The sequence below is a fragment of the Python bivittatus genome, unplaced genomic scaffold (assembly GCF_059951505.1).
Source record: "Python bivittatus isolate LINGU-HERP-01145 unplaced genomic scaffold, Pbiv_v1 ctg000350_np1212, whole genome shotgun sequence".
Lineage (NCBI taxonomy): Eukaryota > Metazoa > Chordata > Lepidosauria > Squamata > Pythonidae > Python > Python bivittatus.
Genome location: NW_028277074.1, coordinates 18,520,972 through 18,542,115, shown reverse-complemented (window position 1 = coordinate 18,542,115; position 21,144 = coordinate 18,520,972). Strand labels below are relative to the sequence as shown.

The 21,144-nt window shown below is 38.4% G+C and overlaps 1 protein-coding gene across 2 annotated transcripts; it reads right to left on the bottom strand.

Annotated features, from left to right (window-relative positions):
- Nucleotides 1-15: 15 nt before the first annotated feature.
- Nucleotides 16-18,957, bottom strand: IFNGR2 (interferon gamma receptor 2). 2 transcript variants are annotated; one of them, XM_088144634.1, is made up of 7 exons: nt 15,002-18,957; nt 12,639-12,765; nt 12,361-12,530; nt 9,463-9,605; nt 7,499-7,634; nt 5,662-5,813; nt 16-2,701 (listed from the first exon to the last, which is right to left on the bottom strand). In XM_088144634.1, exons 1-7 carry the CDS (start codon nt 15,069-15,071, stop codon nt 2,567-2,569), a joined length of 933 nt encoding a protein of 310 aa, XP_088000760.1. In that variant the 5' UTR covers nt 15,072-18,957; the 3' UTR covers nt 16-2,566. The 2 variants fall into 2 exon arrangements, with proteins under 2 accessions (XP_088000760.1, XP_088000759.1); XM_088144633.1 differs by having other exon boundaries at nt 18-2,701; nt 5,662-5,816; nt 15,002-16,152.
- Nucleotides 18,958-21,144: the final 2,187 nt, after the last annotated feature.

Genomic DNA, 21,144 nt, shown 5'->3' with positions numbered 1-21,144 from the left:
AAGGTGATTTCTTGAAAAGATCACACAGCAGTGCTTCTTTATCTCAGCTATACATTATCAAAAGGTATAGCATACTTGCAATGGGAATGGAGTTTCCAACATGCTGTCCATGGATTTCTCTTTGGTGATTGTCAGACTCTGCCTGATATTTTTATTTATTTATTTTGAGGGGGGGGGAAATCTTGAAAGTCTAGCATACCCTATAGCACCCATCTTTTTTTCCCAATTAGCTATGGACTTAGAAGATAAAATGGAAGAAAAAATGGGATGATAAAAGAGGTGCTGTGCAAAATGAGTAGGCACAACGCACCTCGCCCTGAAGCATTAAAGCAGCCATATCCTTTGCAAGGCTTATGCAACTGCTTAAAAAGCTATCTCTCTGTTCACACACACATCCATGCACAGTCAAATCACTCTGCTGGCAGTGGCAGCGCTGTCTGTGCATGCACAGAGAACCAGGAACAATTTCAAAACAGCATGCAAGTCTTGTAAAGGATGTGCTGCATAAGGATTTAGTAGAGGGGTGCTTTTGAGCTAATGCTTTGTAAAGCACCTGTTTCAAAGGTTTGCGCAGCCCTAATAGGATATCACGAAGGACTAAAGCTTATGAGAGAAGCAAGGTGTGTGTGTGTGTGTGTGTGTGTTACAGTGTGCTATGTTTGATGGGCACATCATGGTATTGCCAATACTATGGTACCCAAAGATATTTGAAGTATTGCCTATGGCTTTGGTAAACAATTCATTCTAGCATCTGGCAACAAGTAAGGAAAAAGAAACATGTTACTGCTTTCTTACAGATTAGCATCCTCCACCAATGAGAGGATGGGTCACTGTCAATTATTGGCTGGCTTCACATATCACACTAAACCATAATGTAGTTTAGTTTTGGCTTAACACAGAGGTCCCCAGTTTTGGGAGACCAAACACTGGATACATTTGGAATATTCTTCAGTCTTAAAAGGTAACGTGGGAAACCTAGAAGTTTTAATTCACATCAGTCAGCCAGTTTTAATACATCTTCAGGTTCTGCATCTCTAATTTTATGGTTTATATTAAAGACATACATGCATTACCAGGAAGAAAACAATGACATTCTTCCAGTGTTTTAAAGAAATTTAAGCAATTTTAATCTTAAACAAGATTGCATCTTGCAAAAAGTACAATTAATATTAGGCCAGGTGCCCGAATTAAAATTGGATTCTCATTACAACCAAATAGCAGCACATAGTCAGTACCTTTTCACAGGTTTATACAATGCAAGTTGCTTCCTGATAGAAATTGATGTTATAAACAATATATATACATCACAAATTCAGTACAAAAATAGTATAAAAAAATGCTCAAGAACTGAACGTTTCTTCTAAAAGCACATGCAACTGTCATGAAAACTACAAAGTGAAGGATCATTTAAATTCCATAGTGGGTACCATAGCAAGGTTCTGTTGAACACCTCAGATCTTGCTATAATGAAGGAAGGAAAGCAGAGGAAGGGGCAATATGTAGTGATCTCTGGAAGAGAGAAATACAGGAATTCACCCTGCTGCAATTCTATGTAACCTCAGCACTTAAACAGTTGTCTGGAATTCTATATACGGTATTGTTTAAATAAGCTTACCAGCAAGAAGAGCATGGATAGCATACACCTGGAGGCTGAGAACATCTTCAAGAGCTAGTCCAACTGAATTTAAAAAAAAATACAACTGGACCATAGCCTAGTCTGTTAAAATTGATAGGATCTATACCAACTGAAATATTCATAGAGTCCAAGTCACAGTAAATTACAATAATTTAAACTATTGATGTTTCATGAATATTGGAAGTAAGATCCCAATTAGTAAACAGGCTGCAGCTGATCCACCAGATGTAACTCATAGAAGCTTCCATCCATCATGCAGAAAAGTGAAGCAGGAAGGACCTTCTGATTCCATCATATTCAAGAAGAGCCCAAACTTACTCAAAACACAGTAATATCTTTCTAATCTCCATCCACCAGCGGCAGTCAACAGGATTCAATTTTATATTCTCAAGACTGCTCCCAAATCAGTAAGATTTAATAATGCAAACATCAAGCCTGTAAATTAAAACCTGATCAAACATGCTGTTACGTGGCTCTGATGTATTTAACAGCACTGAAGTTTCAAAAGATTTCACTAGCTAAACTACATGTCAGAACCAACTTTCCATCATCTTGGTTTAGTCTATTGCAGTTACCATGAGGTAATCCTGTTGTAAACTACCCTTGTTCTAGGACAACATTGCCTAGTGAAAAGGAAAAGTGTAATCATTAGAAAATATATATGAGACAATAGGATTTGTGTTCTCCTAATATATTCACAATGGAACTCTGAACACATTTATTCAGAGTATACCCTATTGAAATAATAGGACTTTCTTCCAAACGAATAAGCATGTGATTGTGCTGTTAAAATCAGTCTCTTAATTTGCAGTGCTGCACAGACGGATGAGTGGAACTTCCTTAGAAACTGACTAGTCTTAAACAAGCTGCTAAAACAACTTGATGGTAATGAATAAGATGCAAGTGACAAAATATTTTTCATCATATCTGTCAACTCTGTTCACTGGCAAAACTTGTCAGAATTTTATCATCTTCTACTTTGGAGATAATCGAAATAATGTCACAATGGTCTTCTGCACAGTTCTGAAATTCTTCAATTATCATCATTTGGGGGTCATTTAGGTCCTGAAAAAAAGTATTAGATTATTAGAAACCAATAAATAGAACAAATTATATACAGTTCATATTTGCTATTATAATATTGAAATGCAAAATTGCCAACAGAAAGGCAATTCACAACATTTCCTTTGAGGAAAATTCTACTGAAGTCAAAGGGAGTTTCATCCACTTCATATAAATGTAGCCAATCTTTATTTATATAGATTTATAACTGAAATAGGGTCTTGACTATGTGTCCAATTTTATTCAGGGATTCCCTGGCTTAAGAACACCAGGGTTACAGATGACCCATAGTTAAGAATGGACCCTACTGTAGCAAAATTTGAGTTAAATACATGATGATTCGAGTTAAATACACAATGGTTTGAGTTCATTACACACTACTACTTGTACAGTATTATACAATAATACTGTTCTGGCTTACGTACAAATTCAACTTAAGGACAGACCTTAATTCGTTCTTAAACTGGGGACTAACTGTATTAACTAGAGAGTTCAATTGCATTAAATCTGTTTTGTAAACTGAGATTTTATCATCTCAGATGTACCAAGCTTCAAGCTAATATTTTTTCTCATAGAAATGGCACCTATTCAAGAGGAGAAAAGAAAGAGAACACACAGTCGGGCACTACTATGGGGAAAAGAAAAATGTTCTCTGCTCCTGGTGATTCAGATTGTTATTAATCTCTAGTTTTGTTTAATAACTATTATGGGATATACCAGAAAGCACTTGCTGCAAGCAGATTAACCCTTGATGTATGCCAGGAATTTGCAACCTCTCTAGGTGCAAGGGCTGTATACTAGGCTTTGCACAGCATGTCAAGGGTGACACTCAGGAAGTGGGCAGGATCAGTTTTATTTCATGTCTTACTATTTAAAACATTTTTGGTAAGAGCAAAGTCCCCAAACTAAAATAGCTGTGCAGCTTTTTTTTTTAATTGGTAGAATCAGACTTCATTTAATACTATAGCTCCCTCTACTGTTGAAAAAGGAAATTCTCTTTTTTTTAACAGACAGAAGAGCAAGTAAAAGAACAAAGTTGCCATAGTAAGTGTAGTCAAGAACCCTCATTTTCCATTTGGTAGTCTAGAAAAGGATTTAAGAAGAGAAATGAGCATCTTAAGCCTTGTAAAAGATTTGGGATGGAGGTTTTTAATTATAATAAATAATTTATTAAACTTGTATGTTGCCTGGGTCTCAACAACTCTGGGCAGCTCACAACAATCAAACAAATTACAATAAAACTTAAAAAATAAAAAAAGATGGCAAGCACAATGGTGAGGGGTCTCACTCTCCCTTGCCTGGGTAAAGAACCAAGTCTTCATGGCTCTTCTAAGCAGCAGCAGAGTGGGAGCCATCTGGATCTTGCGGGGGAACCTCATTACAGAGGGCAGGCACTGCTACAGAGAAGGCACGTTTCAGAGCACGCCAACTCTGCAGGATCAAATCAGCTGAGCGGATGTTATGGGAGCAGGTGATCCCTCAAGTGACCATGCCCTGTGTGTTTTTAACGGATGCATGGAGATCTCAAGCCTCTGCTATACTGAATGCTGCCACTTTGCCCTTAATCCTCCTAATGCATAAAAAGTGTCCAAAAGGTTCAGTCCTACTAATTCTGAGCACTGTATCCAAGATCCTGACAGGCCATATTTTTTGCAAACCTGATCTATGCAGCCTTAATCTCTGTTTTGGAACTGTTTTTTAATTTTTTTAAAATGAGATATAAATAAATACATTCATTTTCATTATCTCATATGTTTATTCTACTTGAATACCGTTTTTATCATCTTTGTATTAATATTTATTTACAATTCTTATATATAGATTAGCGTTATATATTTTTTAAAACATGTTGTTAGTATGCTAATTCATAGTCCCTATACTTCACTGCTGAAATCTAATTTTAAGACTCTTAGTTAACTTATGTTGGTCTATAAATGAAATATAAAGTTGAGCTGTATAAATAAAATGAACTTTGACCAAATAATCCCTACAGTAATTTACTATGTAAGCACTATAATGACACTTGAGAGACATAGAAGGACTTGCAGAAATAAATAATATGCCAGAGAAATTTTTCAGGAGTAAATCCAGATGCACATTGCAATTACAAATTACATTTGGTTAGTTTTTCATTTACTGAAAAATACAAGCTAACTGAATATTAAGCAATTTCTATCTAACAATGTTTTGTCAAAAAATCAAGAAAGGGAGTCAGATAAAGAAGACCTAGAATTATAATCAACAGTTATCTGCAAAAGTTTCAGCATCACCATTTAATTGTTAGTTTCAATTAATCCCCAAGTTTCATAGAACCTGACACAACCTCTACATGAAACAAAGTTAAACACAGCATCTTTTGGCAAATCTTAATTCAGCTGGGAAGGGGGACAAAAAAGAAAAAGAAAATGGTAGAAATCTCTCAAGTATGAGCATGTGCAGAGTAATGTTTTCACTGCCTAATCAACATGAAACAAACTACAAATACAAACACAATTACACACTATTCTCCTGCCTTCTGGAGTGCAGATTCCCCCTGAAGGATCCAGCCTCACTGACATTAGTCCTATTTATAGCAAATCAGGATTTCTGTTTAATCCATGATTGAAAATCAAGATGTAATGTTACTATTCAATTAGTGGTATACTTCCTTTTTTTTCCATCCTGCACCATTACCTGCAGCTCACAATCACAACATAAGGAATGTGGAATAGGGCCGAGAGACCACAGGGTCTGCTTCTGTGCTGCAGAATAGCTGAAAAAAGCTGCAATGTTAAGTCCCAAGAAAAGAACCCATCATCACATGTTAACATGTCTCAATTCCAGCTATGCCTGGAGTTTGCTATGGAATAAAGGATGAGAATGTGCCTAACCTCCACAGCACAGTTCTATGTAAGTGAATTCCAGATACCGCTTAATGCAATCACACATTATTGGAAATTAGCAGAAATCTTCAATATACACACCTCTTCATAGTGTGATGGTATTGTTAGAGGAGGTTGCCAAAAGGATTTAATTATACTTTGATACTTCCGAATACTCATCAACAGTAAAAATATTAAAATAAGTACAGAAGCCACAAATCCAAATATCAATGCGGCAAAGAGTACTCTTGTTCCTGCTAAAAGAGAAAGGGACATTGACATATTATTAACACACTGAAAGACACATGTTTGCTGTAAAAAGAGCAAGAATATGTGAAACAAGTTCTCTAATATCTTGGGTTACAATGTATGAATAGACTGCAATGAAAGTTCAGAAACACTTCAGAAAAATTATACTGAACTATCTACTAAGGAAGCTTCTGTGCAGGAAGTGAGCTGCCAACATAGCTGGAGAAAAATAAGACTTGGGGACAGAAAAAGCTATTAGGACAAAATTGAACATGGGTTTCTGAAGAGTGTTGAGATGTAGCTGGCAGAAATTGGTTGCAGGTTAGTTAAATGGGAAGAAACCCCAGGGGCGCCATGGCAGAAGGAAGGGGTAGAATATGGAGTTAGATATTTAAAAATCATATTTAAATTTGAACTATGCAGATAAATTATTGTATGCAAGTGTCAGTTTATATTTGGGAAACAGGAGGAATGGAAAAAATTCCTTCTCAAACAATGAAATATGTCTCATTATTTTTCTTCTTTCAATTAGACTTACGAATAATCACAGTCAAATAATCTGCAAATGTGAACTTTGTATATAGGAATATTGTCAAATTCAGCACATTTTGTTTTTAAGAAATCACTGCTTTTCATCTTAATCCTGAAGATGTATTACAGATTGTTTCATGGGAGAGAGCTGAACTTGATTTCTGCAGGATTCAAGAACAAAAATTTAAATCCCAAGAAACTGAAGGGAAGAAGGGAAAGGACTAAGGGACAACACAGCATACTATATGGGCCATCTGAGACACCAGGGTCAGTCTTCCACTTGAACTCTAAGTGTAGTTCATATTGAAAGCAATAATGAGTTGTTCATTACAGCTATAATCTCAAGTAGCACCTTCAGTTAATTTATACTAAGGTTTATATGATGTTCCGGGGGAAAAAAACCCTTGAGTGCCTTACACTCTGTTACAGTTAAAGCACAATATAAATCTCAGTAATCAAACCACAAATGGCATAACAGTAAAATCATCATAACCACTGCACAGCCATACTCCTCTTGATATACAACCACTACCTGGTGCCAATTCTTCAGCAGTGACACAATATTCACCCATCCTCAAAGGCCCTGCAGAAGAGCCAGGTCTTGATCACTTTATAGGCACAGTAGCAACAAGGACACGACCATCCTTACCACCACAGATATGCTATTCCATAGGAGTAGGCTGACAAGAGAAGGATCTCTGATGGCAATATTACTTAGGGGCTGAGATCCAAAGAAAATCTAATCAGACAGGTAGAGAAGATATGATGAGATATGGGACATGGGCATTCTTAATAAGGAAGACTGGATATTTGAGGCCAATCCTCACTTCCAGCTCCTGACCTTGTCTTAGGGGCCAGGTTATGCTGCACCTACCTACAACAGTGATCCTGGCCACTGTTTCTGAATGGCAGGCCCAACTACAATAAATCTCTTATCTATTATCGTGATAGACTGGCTTGTATCTGCAAGACCTGGTTCGTGAGGAGATAAATATTCCCTTCTCACAAATGTACCCATCTGGGTCTTGAATTTGGCATCAGTCATACTCCATGGCAGGGGAGATGACTGAAACATAAAAAATAACCAGAGAATGCAATCTATTCCCTTAACTCCACATCTGTGTAATATACAGCAATTAAACAGTAAGATAATACACACCAGTGATTGTAGTCTTTGCACAATAAATATCACTTTTTTCTCCTTCAAGTGATTTCAGTTTTGCTTGTATCCTAAGGCAATACATGGTTCTTTCCTTTAGATCCTTTGACCTGTATACAGTATTCATGATGACTAGCTGTATAATAGTAAAGAGCAGTTAAAATATTATTATATAATACCTGTTACCCAAATTATATGCATTTTACCTTAATTTCAGAAGAACAGCTATTCTAGTTCATAGTCAATTTACCCACAATATCTTTGTTTCAATCTAGGGATAGAGAATCCTTAGCCTATCTGCATCCCCCAGAATCCTATTCTTGGCCCTCAGGTGGCTCTGAGTGGGATCAGCCAACATTTTTGTTATGGGGTAAAACTACAATTACACCCCTCCCCAGTTAATCTAATGTTTTTAACTGGAGGAGGGGGAGATGAACCTGAGGAGCAAACTGACCTTTTTTGCAAGATTTAAGGCACTGCTTTTGCTCATTTAAAAGATGGGTCTGCAAGGTTTGGCTTTAATCATCCCAGTGAAGGCACAATGCCCACTGCAGCCCTCAGGCAGGACAGAAAGATATGTGGCCCCCAGGTTGAAAAGATTACCCAGCCCCTAGTCCACTAATTTTTGTAGAACTATCTCCAAAATTTCTTGTGACTGCTGAAAGCTTATGTCCCAGAACATCTAAAACAACCACATCTGCCTGAGCAACTAGGATAAAGGAAGCCTAACATCACCATTTAGTACATGGTTGATATTTCATATCCTAAGGATTTATATTACATTTGGTATCCCCAAAACCAAAGATAAAGCTCTGTCTATCCCATCTATGCCATCTGTAGCATATCCTCTATTTTCTCTAATTCCCAAGCTATATTTCCTATGCCTTTCTATAAAATGTCACAGCAGCAGTGGCACCTATTCAACCTTGTCTGATCTCAAAAATCTAAGAAGGGTTGGATCTGGTCAGCAGTCAAATAGAAGACAGCCAGGAAATTCCAGATAATTAGGAAAAAAGATCATAGAAAATGGCAGTGACAAACTATTTTTATACTGTTAAAACCACATGGATGTATCCATGTAGAAACAAAAATTGGATTTAAGATAGACTTTCCTCTGTAACAACCCCTAAGGTGTTTGTGGCCTATCTATCAAGGAATGAAAGCTGATCTCTAAATAATGTCAAATAAAAAAATATCTTGATATACAACATAGTATGATATCCCATCTGGATAAGAAGGAATTCTGTAGGTAGTTTGAAAAGCTTCAGTGATATTTAGGTTGTCTGCAGATTACAAAGGATGTGGGACCAATGGTAAAATATGCAGTATCAAGTGTTCAGGGTATAGAGGTTCATTAAGGGTCATGTATAGGTGAGCAGATAGAAACTGAATAAATAAATAAAACCTCCTTGCCTCCGCCTCCTCCTAATTCTTATCATCATCATTATTTGTTTATTAAATGTACACTGCTCAAATCCCAGTGACGCTGAAACTTCTTTTTGTTCTTCTGTTAACAGTCCCTTAGCGCTCCTACAATCAGCAGGCAAACAAACACCATTAGAATAATTTTGGTACCTTTTTATGTATTTAAAATACATATTTGAGTCTACATAACTAAAGGTTATGAGGTTAGTCATGGGCAGGCTTTTCTTTCTCCCCCAATATCTGTAAGGCATCCCCTACAGATTACATTTTTTAGGTGGCCACTGATGATATTTCTCTTTGCCCAGATCATCCCTGTATGAATATTAGATTATTTCCCTGCTGTTTAATGACAATGATTTATATTATCTTAATGTATTTTTTTTATTATTGAATCTTAAGAATTTTATTATAAATTGCTTTGACATGCAAAAGTATGGGTAATGATATAAAAATAAATAAGAGATTAATAGATATGTGTTACTCAAACATCTCCTAATGATTCTTATATTATCAACTTGTCAAGCAAAGGAAGTACTTACTGGTTTATCTGTTGAATTCTCCCAATAGATTCTGTATTCAAATGAAGAGAAATTACTTCTATGGTCAAAGGGAGGCAAGAAACTTATAAGAATTGAATTGGCTTCTGAAGTTACATTTATTGCTCTTGGAGGTCCTAAAATGGCTAAAACAAATAAACACTATTATTTTTAATCAAGCATAATCCAGTCTTACCTCTAACATGCATAGGAAACTTGTGCATGAACTGTGTTAGTTCATTTCACCACTTGAGAGTATTTGCATTCAAAAATGAATGCATACCTGCAGCATTTTCTGCCACTGCCATATGAATAAATAAAGCCTTTATTAGATTCATATTCTACTATCCATCTAGGAGTTGAAGGCAACATAAATGGGAGGCCCCTGTGAAGTGGGTTGAGTCTTTTCTGTTCAAGTCTGGATTAATTTCTATCCAATACTGGGTCATATCTTGTATGAAAGAATTTGGTACTTTCTGATAGTACTGGATCCAGGTTTAAGTTTATCTTTGGCCATGAAAGCTCACTGGGTGTCCCAGAACAAGCTATCCTACAAGGTTATGGTTGTGGATGTGAAAAATGGAGAAGTGTATGCTACGTATGACTCCCTGAGTTTCTGAAGGAAAAGTGGGATATACAGTCATGTGAAATGACCTATAGTACACCCTCTTTGAGTTCTATGGTTTCACGTATCAGAACATAATAAAAATCATCTGGTCCTTAGCAGTTCCCAAAAGTAGGTAAATACAACCTCAGATGAACAACACATGACATATTACACCATGTCATCATTTATTTAACAAAAAGAAAACCAAAATGGAGAAGCCATGTGTGAAAAACTAAGTACATCCTTACTGTTTCCTTAGGTATGAAGAGGCTAAGTAGCAGCCAGGTGCTGTTAATCAAATGCCCTTGATCAATTGATCATCAGCAAGTGTGACTACCTCTATAAAAGCCAAAGTGTTAGGAGTTTGCTGGTCTCAAGCATTGAGGTGTGTGTTAACACAATACCAAAGAGTAAAGACATCAGCAATGATCTTAGAGAAGCTACTTTTGCTGTCCATCAATCTGGGAAGGGTTATAAAGCCATTTCCAAACAATTTAAAGTCCATCATTCTACAATGAGGAAGATTATTCACAAGTGGAAAACATTCAAGATAGTTGCCAATCTTCCCAGGAGTGGACATCCCAGCAAATTCACTGCAAGGTCAGACTGTGCAATGCTCACAGAAATTGCAAAAAATCCAAGAGTTATATCTCAGACTCCGCAGGCCTCAGTTACCATGTTAAATGTTAAAGTTCATGACAGTACAATTAGAAAAAGACTGAACAAGTATGGTTTGTTTGGAAGGGTTGCCAGGAGAAAGCCTCTTCTCTCTAAAAAGAACATGGCAGCACAGCTTCAATTTGCAAAGTTGCATCTGAACAAATCACAAGACTTCTGGAACACTGACCTTTGGACAGATGAGATCAAAGTGGAGATGTTTGGCCATAATGCACAGCGCCCCAGTTGGCAAAAGCCAAACACAGCATATCAGCACAAACATACCAACTGTCAAGCACGGTGGTGGAGGGGTAATGATTTGGGCTTGCTTTGCAGCCACAGGACCTGGGCACTTTGCAGTCACTGAGTCCACCATGAACTCCTCTGTATAACAAAGTATTCTAGAGTCAAATGTGAGGCCATCTGTCCAACAGCTAAAGCTTGGCCGACACTGGGTCATGCAAGAGGACAATGATCCCAAGCGCATCAGCAAATCTACAACAGAATGGCTGAAAAAGAAAAGAATCAAAGTGTTGCAATGGCCCAGTCAAAGTCCAGACCTCAACCCAATTGAAATGCTGTGGCAGGACCACAAGAGAGCTGTACATAAACAAATGCCCGCAAAGCTCAATGAACTGAAGCAATGTTGTAAAGAAGAGTGGGCCAAAATTCCTCCACAATGATGTGAGAGACTGATAAAGTCATACAGAAAATGATTACTTCAAGTTATTGCTGCTAAAGGTGGTTCTACAAGCTATTGAATCATAAGGTGTACTTACTTTTTCACACGTGGGTTCTACATTTTGGCTTTCTTTTTGTAAAATAAATGATGACATGGTGTAATATGTCATGTGTTGTTCATCTGAGGTTGTATTTACCTACTTTTGAAAACTGCTAAGGACCAGTTCTTTTATTATGTCCTGATACATAAAACCATAGAACTCAAAGAGGGTGTACTTTCTTTTTCACATGACTGTAAATCTCACAAATGAATCAACCAAAACCTAAATAATATTACAGAAGGTAAGAGCAATAGTGAAAAATAGATTGCTTTTCCATGCCTTTCTTTGTAAATTCACATAACACTACAAATAATCTTATTCGTCATTCCATAATGCAATGGGTATATGATATCATCTGAAATTTTCTTACAGTGTACCAATGAAACCTATGAATATTTTTTTTGCGCTGAAAAAGGCACATCAGTGAACATGTCTACACAAGCATGGATAAGTGAATACAACCTTGATAAAGAACACAGGTAATTCCTACTAGTATGCCCCAATGAAACAGAATGTACGAATCTGCTTATAGCATATTTCTATGAACAGCTGTGTATTCTGTTATGATAAATAAGAGTCTCATTTTTTTTAAAAAAAAAGCCTATTATGACAAGCTTTTGTGAAATAGAGTCAATTTCATAAAATGCATGTGGATCTTTGTTTATAAAAGCTGATGCCATTACATTTCTCCAGTCTCTGAGATAATTCAAGACTTGTTTTTTATAGCATAGGCCTTATCTTTTGACCTACTGCTGTTTGTTTTCTCTTCCACATATGAAATTATGACTAAAAAAGACATATTTAGTCAGAGGCATTAACTCATCAATAAATGAAAAGTTAACAAATGAAACATACTGTCTCTTATAGCAATAAAGACAGGTGCTTCCGTCCATTCAGATTTCAATTTGCCTTGTTCAGCTCTGACACGTAAAATAGTTCTGTAAAAATCCTTGATATAATCAAAATCACATTCAGGCTTTGTGATATCGCTGCAGTTCACTTTTTTCCATATTTGGTCTGATTTTCTGCAATATAATACAAAAACAGTGGAATTCCTTAGTGATACACTTTGAATGACAACATGTGATAAAGAATAGAAATATATATTTGATATTTGACAACTGTTTACTTACAAGCGACGCTGAACACTGTAAAACACTGGACCACTGATTCCCTTAACTGGAGACCAGCTCAATACATTCTGAAAATTATATGATTTAATTGTCAAATTCTGTGGTGCAGGTAAGGAGAGAGAAGATCCTAAAAAGACAAACAATGCATAAAAGGAATAAAAATATATACACCCACAATTCAACATACTCCAAAGCATTTCAATGGCAAGATGAACTGGCCACTACAGATGCAGGTACAATATGCCTGAGGGTAATAACTAAGCTTATTGCCAGTATGCCAGTGGCCCTGCAACATTTTTATACCATCCTACTTTTTGTGACTCAAAGCAGTTTACATGAAACTTCTTAAAATTCATAATAATTACAAATGCAAGCCAAGTCTATTTGAAGCCTGTCAGGGTGATTTCCACTGCTTTGCAAAATACAAGCAAGATGAGGACTCCCCTTACTTCAAGGGTAAGGTATCCACTACTCAACCTCACATGAAGTGGGAACCCAGAGTAGCCCCTCTCAAGGTACACACACGGGGGGAGAGGGGCAGGAGGAAGCTATTTCTGGTTGGGAAAGGTGCCAAAATCAGCACCTTTAACTGGGCCCAATGATGACTAGGTGTTAGAACTCTCACTCAAAGAATGGTAACTTAAATTCTGGAGAGGGAGGGGCTGAAGAGAGAGGGCTTTGGGAGGTATGGGTAGAAGGATGGACCTAAGAGAAGCTCAGAGTCCAAGCCCAAGGAAATTCACCAACTGTCAGAATGGCAGGGTTAGAAACAGATCATTGTTGCTATGGTAAGTTAGCAACATACAGATACTTTGTAAAATATTAAGTTACTAGAAATCATCTTGCTGTGAGAACTAAGGGGATACCTTAAAGCAGGGGGTCTCAAAGTTTCAGCTTTAAAAAAAGAATATATATATATATTCTTTTTTCTGGAGATCTATCTATCTATCTATCTATCTATCTATCTATCTATCTATCTATCTATCTATCGAACCACTGATCAAGAGGCAAAGCTCCAGTGTCAGTAAATTGGCTGCATTCAAGGAAACTTTTTTTCTCCTTACATAGAACCTCACCAAGTTCTCATGAAACTTTGGGGTTCTGTGGAACACAGTTTGAAAGGCATTAAAAAATTTTATTTATTTAAATAGATAAGTATAAAGTGGGTGGCTGAGTGTGCTAGATATTGCTCATGGTGATTTTTTTTACTGCTTTTTTAGTATACTTGTATCCTTCTGATTGTATAATGTTCATTATGCATCGTATTTCTTTATTGTATATTATTTATTATGCATCTTATCTGTACAGTGCCAAGAATCCTTAAAGATTACATATAACTGTAATTAATAATATTGACAAATTCACAATGCACTCTTCTGGTACTTAGCAACTGTATGCTTTCTCCTAACACCTTACAGTACATATACTAAACTTAAACGTATCTCACAGTAATCCAGCAGTACCATTTCACCTTTGCATCTATATACTGGAGTCAAGCTATTCAGCACACCATCATGACATCATTTACCCAACTGATCTAAGTCTTCATGAGCAACAGTCCTGCACAGGCACAAGTTCTCAACTGCTGCTTTCATGCTTCCCAATAAGGTAACTTTAGGAAAACATGTCGTGCGCCTCTTACCTGCTCATAACCAGAATGGTGCAAGTTTCTAAAACTTTCTTGTGGGTACAATGGGAATTCTTGAGAAGCTACTCTTCTGATTTCCAACCAAGAATCATTGGAAAATAGGTCTGCACAAACTTCTTTTTCCATATTACACAATGGTTTCAAAATATCAGATTGCTACATTGGCTTGTGTTATAGCAGCATTTAAAAAATAAGCAAATCCAGAACTTTACAGAACAGTATCTCTTTTTCAAAGGAGCGGCTCAAACTTAGAAACTTTTTCGCTTATCCAAAGTGCCCTTTCCTCCAAAGAAAATTCGCCATTCTTCAATCCAACAGCACTCCTTTGCCTTAAAGGCAGACTTCCTCTACCCTACAGCTGGCGCACGCTGGACGTCTCCTTCAATAGCGCTACAGAACTTTGACTTTATATTCTATCATTTATTTATTTACCTTATCGCCCTGAGGAAATCTACCTGCTGACATTATATCTGAAATCATAAGGAATTCCAGTAGTTGGAGTGCTGGAAAGGGACAGCAACCCTATTCAGATGCTGAAAAATCAAACTCCATCCCTCATCCGGGATTTAAAAAGCCAGCGCACGTAATGAAAAGGGACAACGACCTCCAAGAGGCCCCGGCATCTCTCCCGCGCCCGCTCCCAGCCCCTTCCAACGCCATTTTCACATTCCTTGGAAACCCCTCTCGGTAGTCGTTCCCAGTCCCCGAGAGATACCTTCGACAGCCGCGGAAAGCAGCGGCCACCACAGGAGGAGGAACAGTAGCCAGTCGCCAAGATCTAACATGGCTTCTGAACTTCGTCTTCTCACGCGCCTCCTGACGGGGTGAGCAGCGATTCTCTCGGCTCGTACGCCATTTTTTGCAACCGAGTATCGTCCAGCCGCGGCAGCCAATTTCCTGCTCAGCTAGGAGCCTACCGGCGACGCCCGTCCACTTCCCGAACGAGGGTGGAGGCGGAACTGCGGAGGCGGCGCGAAAGCCTCCCTCCCCGCAGCCGAAAAGTTCGTAGGCCCGAGGGGCAAAAAGAGACGGTCGCGCGCTCGCACTTGTGCCTGCCTTCCTGCCTGCCTTTCCCTTTCGCGCTCACCTTTCACCCGGGGTGAATTTCACCGGGGGTGAAAGGTGAGATGCTTGTGGCCCTGCACATTCCTTTGGACTACAACCCTATGATTCCTGACTCGGCGTGCTCAGACTGATGTGAGGTGGAGTCCAACATCAAGAAAGCCGCCGGTTCCCTGCCTTGAAATTGTAGGTTTTGTTATTATTGATTAGCCATTAGGCCATATCAAGGTACAGAGTATAAAACATATAAAACATAAGACATTAAGACCATATATTAAAAATAGGTTAAGAGAAACAAATTAAAATTAAAAGAAAAAAGATGGAAATCATATTTCTGTATCACCCCTACAATTTACTCCGATCTGATCCACATATGCAGATCTCAGCTGTATTGTTTTGTTCAAATACGGGCCGTATTATATGTAATTTTTGAATTCTGTCCGGACATTAAATATGTTGTTTTAATATAAGGATCCCAATACAGCATTTGTCTAATGTGCGGTCCAAGATACTGATCCTTCTCTTTTTTATACAGATGACATTCAAGTAGTATATGTGTTATATCTTCTATCTCTGGAGCTCCACAAATACAAGCGCATTCATTGTAAGGGACTTGGTTAAATCTTCCATATTTAACCATTGTGTCCAACTGCTCAAATCTTGCGCCAGTAAATACTACCCTAAGTTATTTGGGCACTTCTGTGTTTAAATACTTGGCAATTTGGAAGGTATGTTTATAAAGGCTCATCCATTTCAGTGAGCCAACCTTACTAAGGGTGGCTATATCTTTCTGTGCTTCTGTATCCAAGATCCTTTGTGCGGATCTTGGGTATAGATCTTTTTAGCTTGTTCTCTCGAAACAAGTGGACATGAGACAGGGAGACCACAGCTCCTAATATAATTTGTCAATTGTACTATCCAAGAAGTGTGTAACTGAGATTTTGTCTGCTCTAACAAACACAATTTGGGGGTCTGTCAGTTTCCATAGCATTGATTTGCACCGATAGTTATAAGCCCTAATTTTAGACAAAGAACAAATTGTACGGATTCCCAATTTGGCTCTAACTGCTGCAGCTGAAGTTCTTTTATCCACACCCAGGATGCTTCTCAGATGCTGTGATTGTGTTTGTTCTAATAGTGATATGTGTTTTAAACCCCAAACCTCAGCGCCATATAAGAGCATAGGAGTCACCTTGGGCTTGTATACTGTGATAATTGGGGTTAGGGAGCCTGGATAGCTATGATTTATTAATTTGAGCAGTAAGTGCCCTTGCTCTAAGTGAGCTCCTTTGCTGATGAGGAAGCCAAGATCTGGTCTCAGAGAAGACTACCCCTAGGTAAGGGAATGTATTAACTTGCGGTATTGTCTCACCATCTAATAGCCATCTATGGTCATGGTGTTGTTTTCCAAAGACCATAATTTTTGACTTTGATTTATTAATGATTAGAAAATTATTATGACAATAGGAGCCAAGTCTTCTTAACAATCTACGCAACCCAACTTGCAAATATGATAGTAAAATATTGTCAGCATATATTATATATATATATAATATATATATTATATTCATTAGTCCTAGTAAGTCATTAATATATAGGCTAAATAACAATGGTGCATGTATGCATCCTTGTCTTACTCTTTTACAAGTATCAATCCTTCTTGTCATGGCTCCATTAATCCCAAACCGCCCTCTCAGACTAGTGGTTGTATAAAGGGCCTTGATCAATGCCACCAGTCTGGGTTCCATTTTGAGGACAGTCAATTTCCTCCATAATATTTCTCTATTTACTGTGTCAAATGCTGCCCTAAGATCTATAAAGTCAGCAAACAGTTGTTTCCCCTTACTGATGTATTTTGTAACTAGATGGTTCAAGACAAAGCAGTTATCAATAATAGTCTCTGTCTAAAGCTGGTTTGTTCTTCTGTGAGAATACACTTTTTGTCTACCCAACTCTCAGCTCTACTCAAAAGGAACCTAGCATATATTTTAGCCACAATATCTATTAGGCTAATGGGCCTGTAATTGCTAGGGTCCTTTTTATTCCCTTTTTTGTATATAGGAAATACTATTGCCAACTTCCACCCAGCTGGGATATGGCAGATGTTATTTATAGGTGTAAATAAACGTGCCAATAGGGGAGCACCAGTCGGGATATTTTTTGAATAACTCAGCTGGCAGAAAGTCCTCCCTGGGGGCTTTATTGCTCTTCAAGCCTTTTATAATAAATTTGATCTCGTTTTCTGATACTGGTGGCCAAAGAGGTGAGGCTTCAGTAAGTGATAAATCACTACTTGGAAACTGTTTCTCAACAGGTTCTGATAGAGCAAACAGATCATGAGAGTAGTTTTCCCATTCCTCGGCAGAGATTGGAATATCAAATGCAAATCTCCGTTCTTTCAGGATTCTGGCCCCAGAATGCCAAAATATAGCTGAGTTATGACATTTTGCTGACAGCTCAAGTCCAGACCAAATTGAGGCAGCGTAGCTTTTTTTCTTTGATTTAATGGGTTTCTTATATTTGCTTCTTAGAGACAGCATCTTAGCTTGTATACAGTGCATTCGGAAAGTATTCAGACCCCCTTCACTTTTTTCAATTTTGTTATGTTGCAGCCTGATACTACAATAGTTCAAATTCATTTTTTTCCTCATTAATCTACACTCAGTACCCCATAATGACAAAGTGAAAACAGAATTTTAGAAATGTCCATAAATTTATTAAAAAGGAAAAATTGAAATATTACATTGGCATAAGTATTCAGACTCTGCAACAACACTTAAAATTTAGCTCAGGTGCCTCCCATTTCTCTTGATTTTTGCTGAGCTGTTTCTACACCTTGATTGGAGTCCACATGTGATAAATTAAATTGATTGGACATGATTTGGAAAGGCACACACCTCTCTGTAGAAGGCCTCATAGCTGACAATGCATACTGTACCAGACCAAAAGCCATGACATCAAAAGAACTGCCTGCAGAGCTCAGAGACAGGATTATTGCAAGGCACAGATCTGGGGAAGGCTACAGAAAAATTTCTGCTGCACTGAAGGTTCCCAAGAGCACAGTGGCCTCCATAATTCTCAAATGGAAGAAGTTTGGCACAACCAGGATTCTTCTAAAAGCTGGTCGCCCGGCCAAACTAAGCAATCGGGGGAGAAGAGCCATAATAAGAGTGGTGACCAAGAACCTGGTGGTCACTCTGACTGAGCTCCAGAGATCCTGTGTGGAGATGGGACAAAGTTCCAGAAGGACAACCATCACTGCAGCCCTCCACCGATCTGGGCTTTATGGCAGAGTGGCTAGACGGAAGCCTCTCCTCAGTGCAAAACACATGAAAGCCTGCTTGGAGTTTGCAAAAAAGCACCTAAAGGACTCTCAGACTGTGAGGAACAAGATTCTCTGGTCTGATGAAACCAAGACTGAACTGTTTGGCCTCAATTCTAAATGTTATGTCTGGAGGAAACCAGGCACCACTCATCACCTGCCTAATACCATCCCAACAGTGAAGCATGATGGTGGCAGCATCATGCTGTGGGGGTGTTTTTCAGCAGCAGGGACTAGGAGACTGGTCAGGGTCGAGGGAAAGCTGAATAGAGCAAAGGACAGAGATATCCTCAATGAAAACGCTGCGAATGGCAGCCTCAGTAAAATGCTCCTTGGTGGGTTTGGTGTTTTCCTTTGTATTCTGCAGTTCATTGCAGATTACGTATTCTAGGAATAAACTTTTAAATATTAGACAGTTTCTGCTTATACAATTCCTCCTGTTCTTTGTGGTTGGGTGTTTGGTGTTTTCCTTTGTATTCTGCAGTTCATTGCAGATTACATATTCTAGGAATGAACTTTTAATATTAGACAGTTTTCTGCTTATACAATTCCTCCTGTTCTTTGTAGCTGTGGGAGTGCTGCTGAGGACTGACTGTGGGGGCGGCGGCTTCCCTTGGCTTCGTCAGCGGTTTCATCAGCAGCAGCTTGGGAGTTAAGTAAAAACATATGAGATACAGAGGAAGGGGAAAGCGAGCTGGAATCTTGGTAAGACTTATCAACAAACTAGAACTCCTCTTCCCTCAATATATTTAACAAATATACGTTCACTAGTCAACAAAATGGACGAGCTACTCATTTTAACTCAGAATAACTCTGACTTCTCAAACGCTGCAGCCCTTTGTTTCACTGAAACGCGGCTTAATCACTTAATGGAGGATAGATCCTTACAACTTTCGGGCTTTCATCTTTACAGGGGAGATCGAGTTACAGAGTCATTGGGCAAACAAAGGGGAAGTGGAATTTGCTTCTGTGTTAATACCCGCTGGTGTAAAGATGTTAAAATCCTACATAAATCTTGCAGTATTTATTTAGAGACTTTAGTTATTAACTGCAAGCCATATCATGCTCCACGGGAATTTTCTTCATTTATCCTGGTTGGAGTTCATATACCTCCTGCTTCTCCAAATAGCACAATACAGACTTTAACAGACCAGATAGTTGGTATAGAACAGAAATATCCGGACTTTTTACTTATTGTTTTAGGAGACTTTAACAGCACTAATCTTACTTATGAGTTGCCCAGATATATGGAACATGTCAGTTGTCCTACTCGGGGCAAGAATATATTGGATCGTTGCTACACCACGTTAAAAGGAGCCTACCGTTCTATGCCATGTGCAGCAATTGGATTATCTGATCATTGCATGATTCATCTCATTCCCACCTACAGGCAGAGACTTAAAACTGCAAAGCCTGTGATCAAACCAGTGAAGATATGGTCTGATAATGATAAGTTAAATCTACAGGCCTGCTTAGAGTGCACAGACTGGAATGTTTCTGAAGCTGCCTCTGCAGATCTGGATGAGTACACTGATGCTGTGACATCGTACATTAGCTTTTGTGAGGGCAAATGTGTGCCCACCAAAAACTTACGTATATATAATAATAACAAGCCATGGTTCACAGCAAAGTTCAAACAGTTGCGTTGTGACAAGGAGGAGGCCTATAGGAATGGGGACAGGATTATGTATAATTGGACTAGAAATGTACTCATGAGAGAGATTAAGGCGGCAAAGAGAAACTACTCAGAAAAGCTGAAAAATCAGTTTTCAGCAAATGATCCTGCGACTGTGTGGAAAAGCCTGAAGAATATCATCGGCTATAAAAACCCACCTCTCCTGACTGAAGAGAGTCATCAATTGGCAGACTATATCAATATGTTTTACTGCAGGTTTGAGAAGAAACAACTGTTATCTGCTCTTGCCAATTGTATTTCAGATACATCATTAGCATTAAACTTCTCTACACCTATTCCCAATTCTTTGGGTCCCTTACCTCTGGTGATCCTAGAAAAAGAAGTGCGAGGTCTATTTCAAAAACAAAAGATTGGAAAAGCTCCAGGCCCAGACAGTGTGACCACCTCCTGTCTGAAAGCTTGTGGGGAACTGGCCCCCATTTTCACACACATTTTTAATAAAGCGCTGGAGATGGGTTATGTCCCTTCTTGTTTTAAGAGCTCTACAGTTATCCAAGTTCCTAAGAAATCCTCCATCAGTGAGCTGAATGACTACAGACCTGTTGCATTGACATCTGTGGTCATGAAGACCTTTGAGAGATTAGTGTTGGCTCACTTGAAAGCCATCACGGATTTCCTGTTAGACCCATTGCAGTTTGCTTATCGAGGAAATAGGTCGGTAGATGATGCTGTTAATATGGCCTTACAGTATATTCTGCAACACCTTGAATTTCTGGAGTCTTACGCACGAGTTCTTTTTGTGGACTTCAGCTCAGCATTTAATACTATTATACCAGAA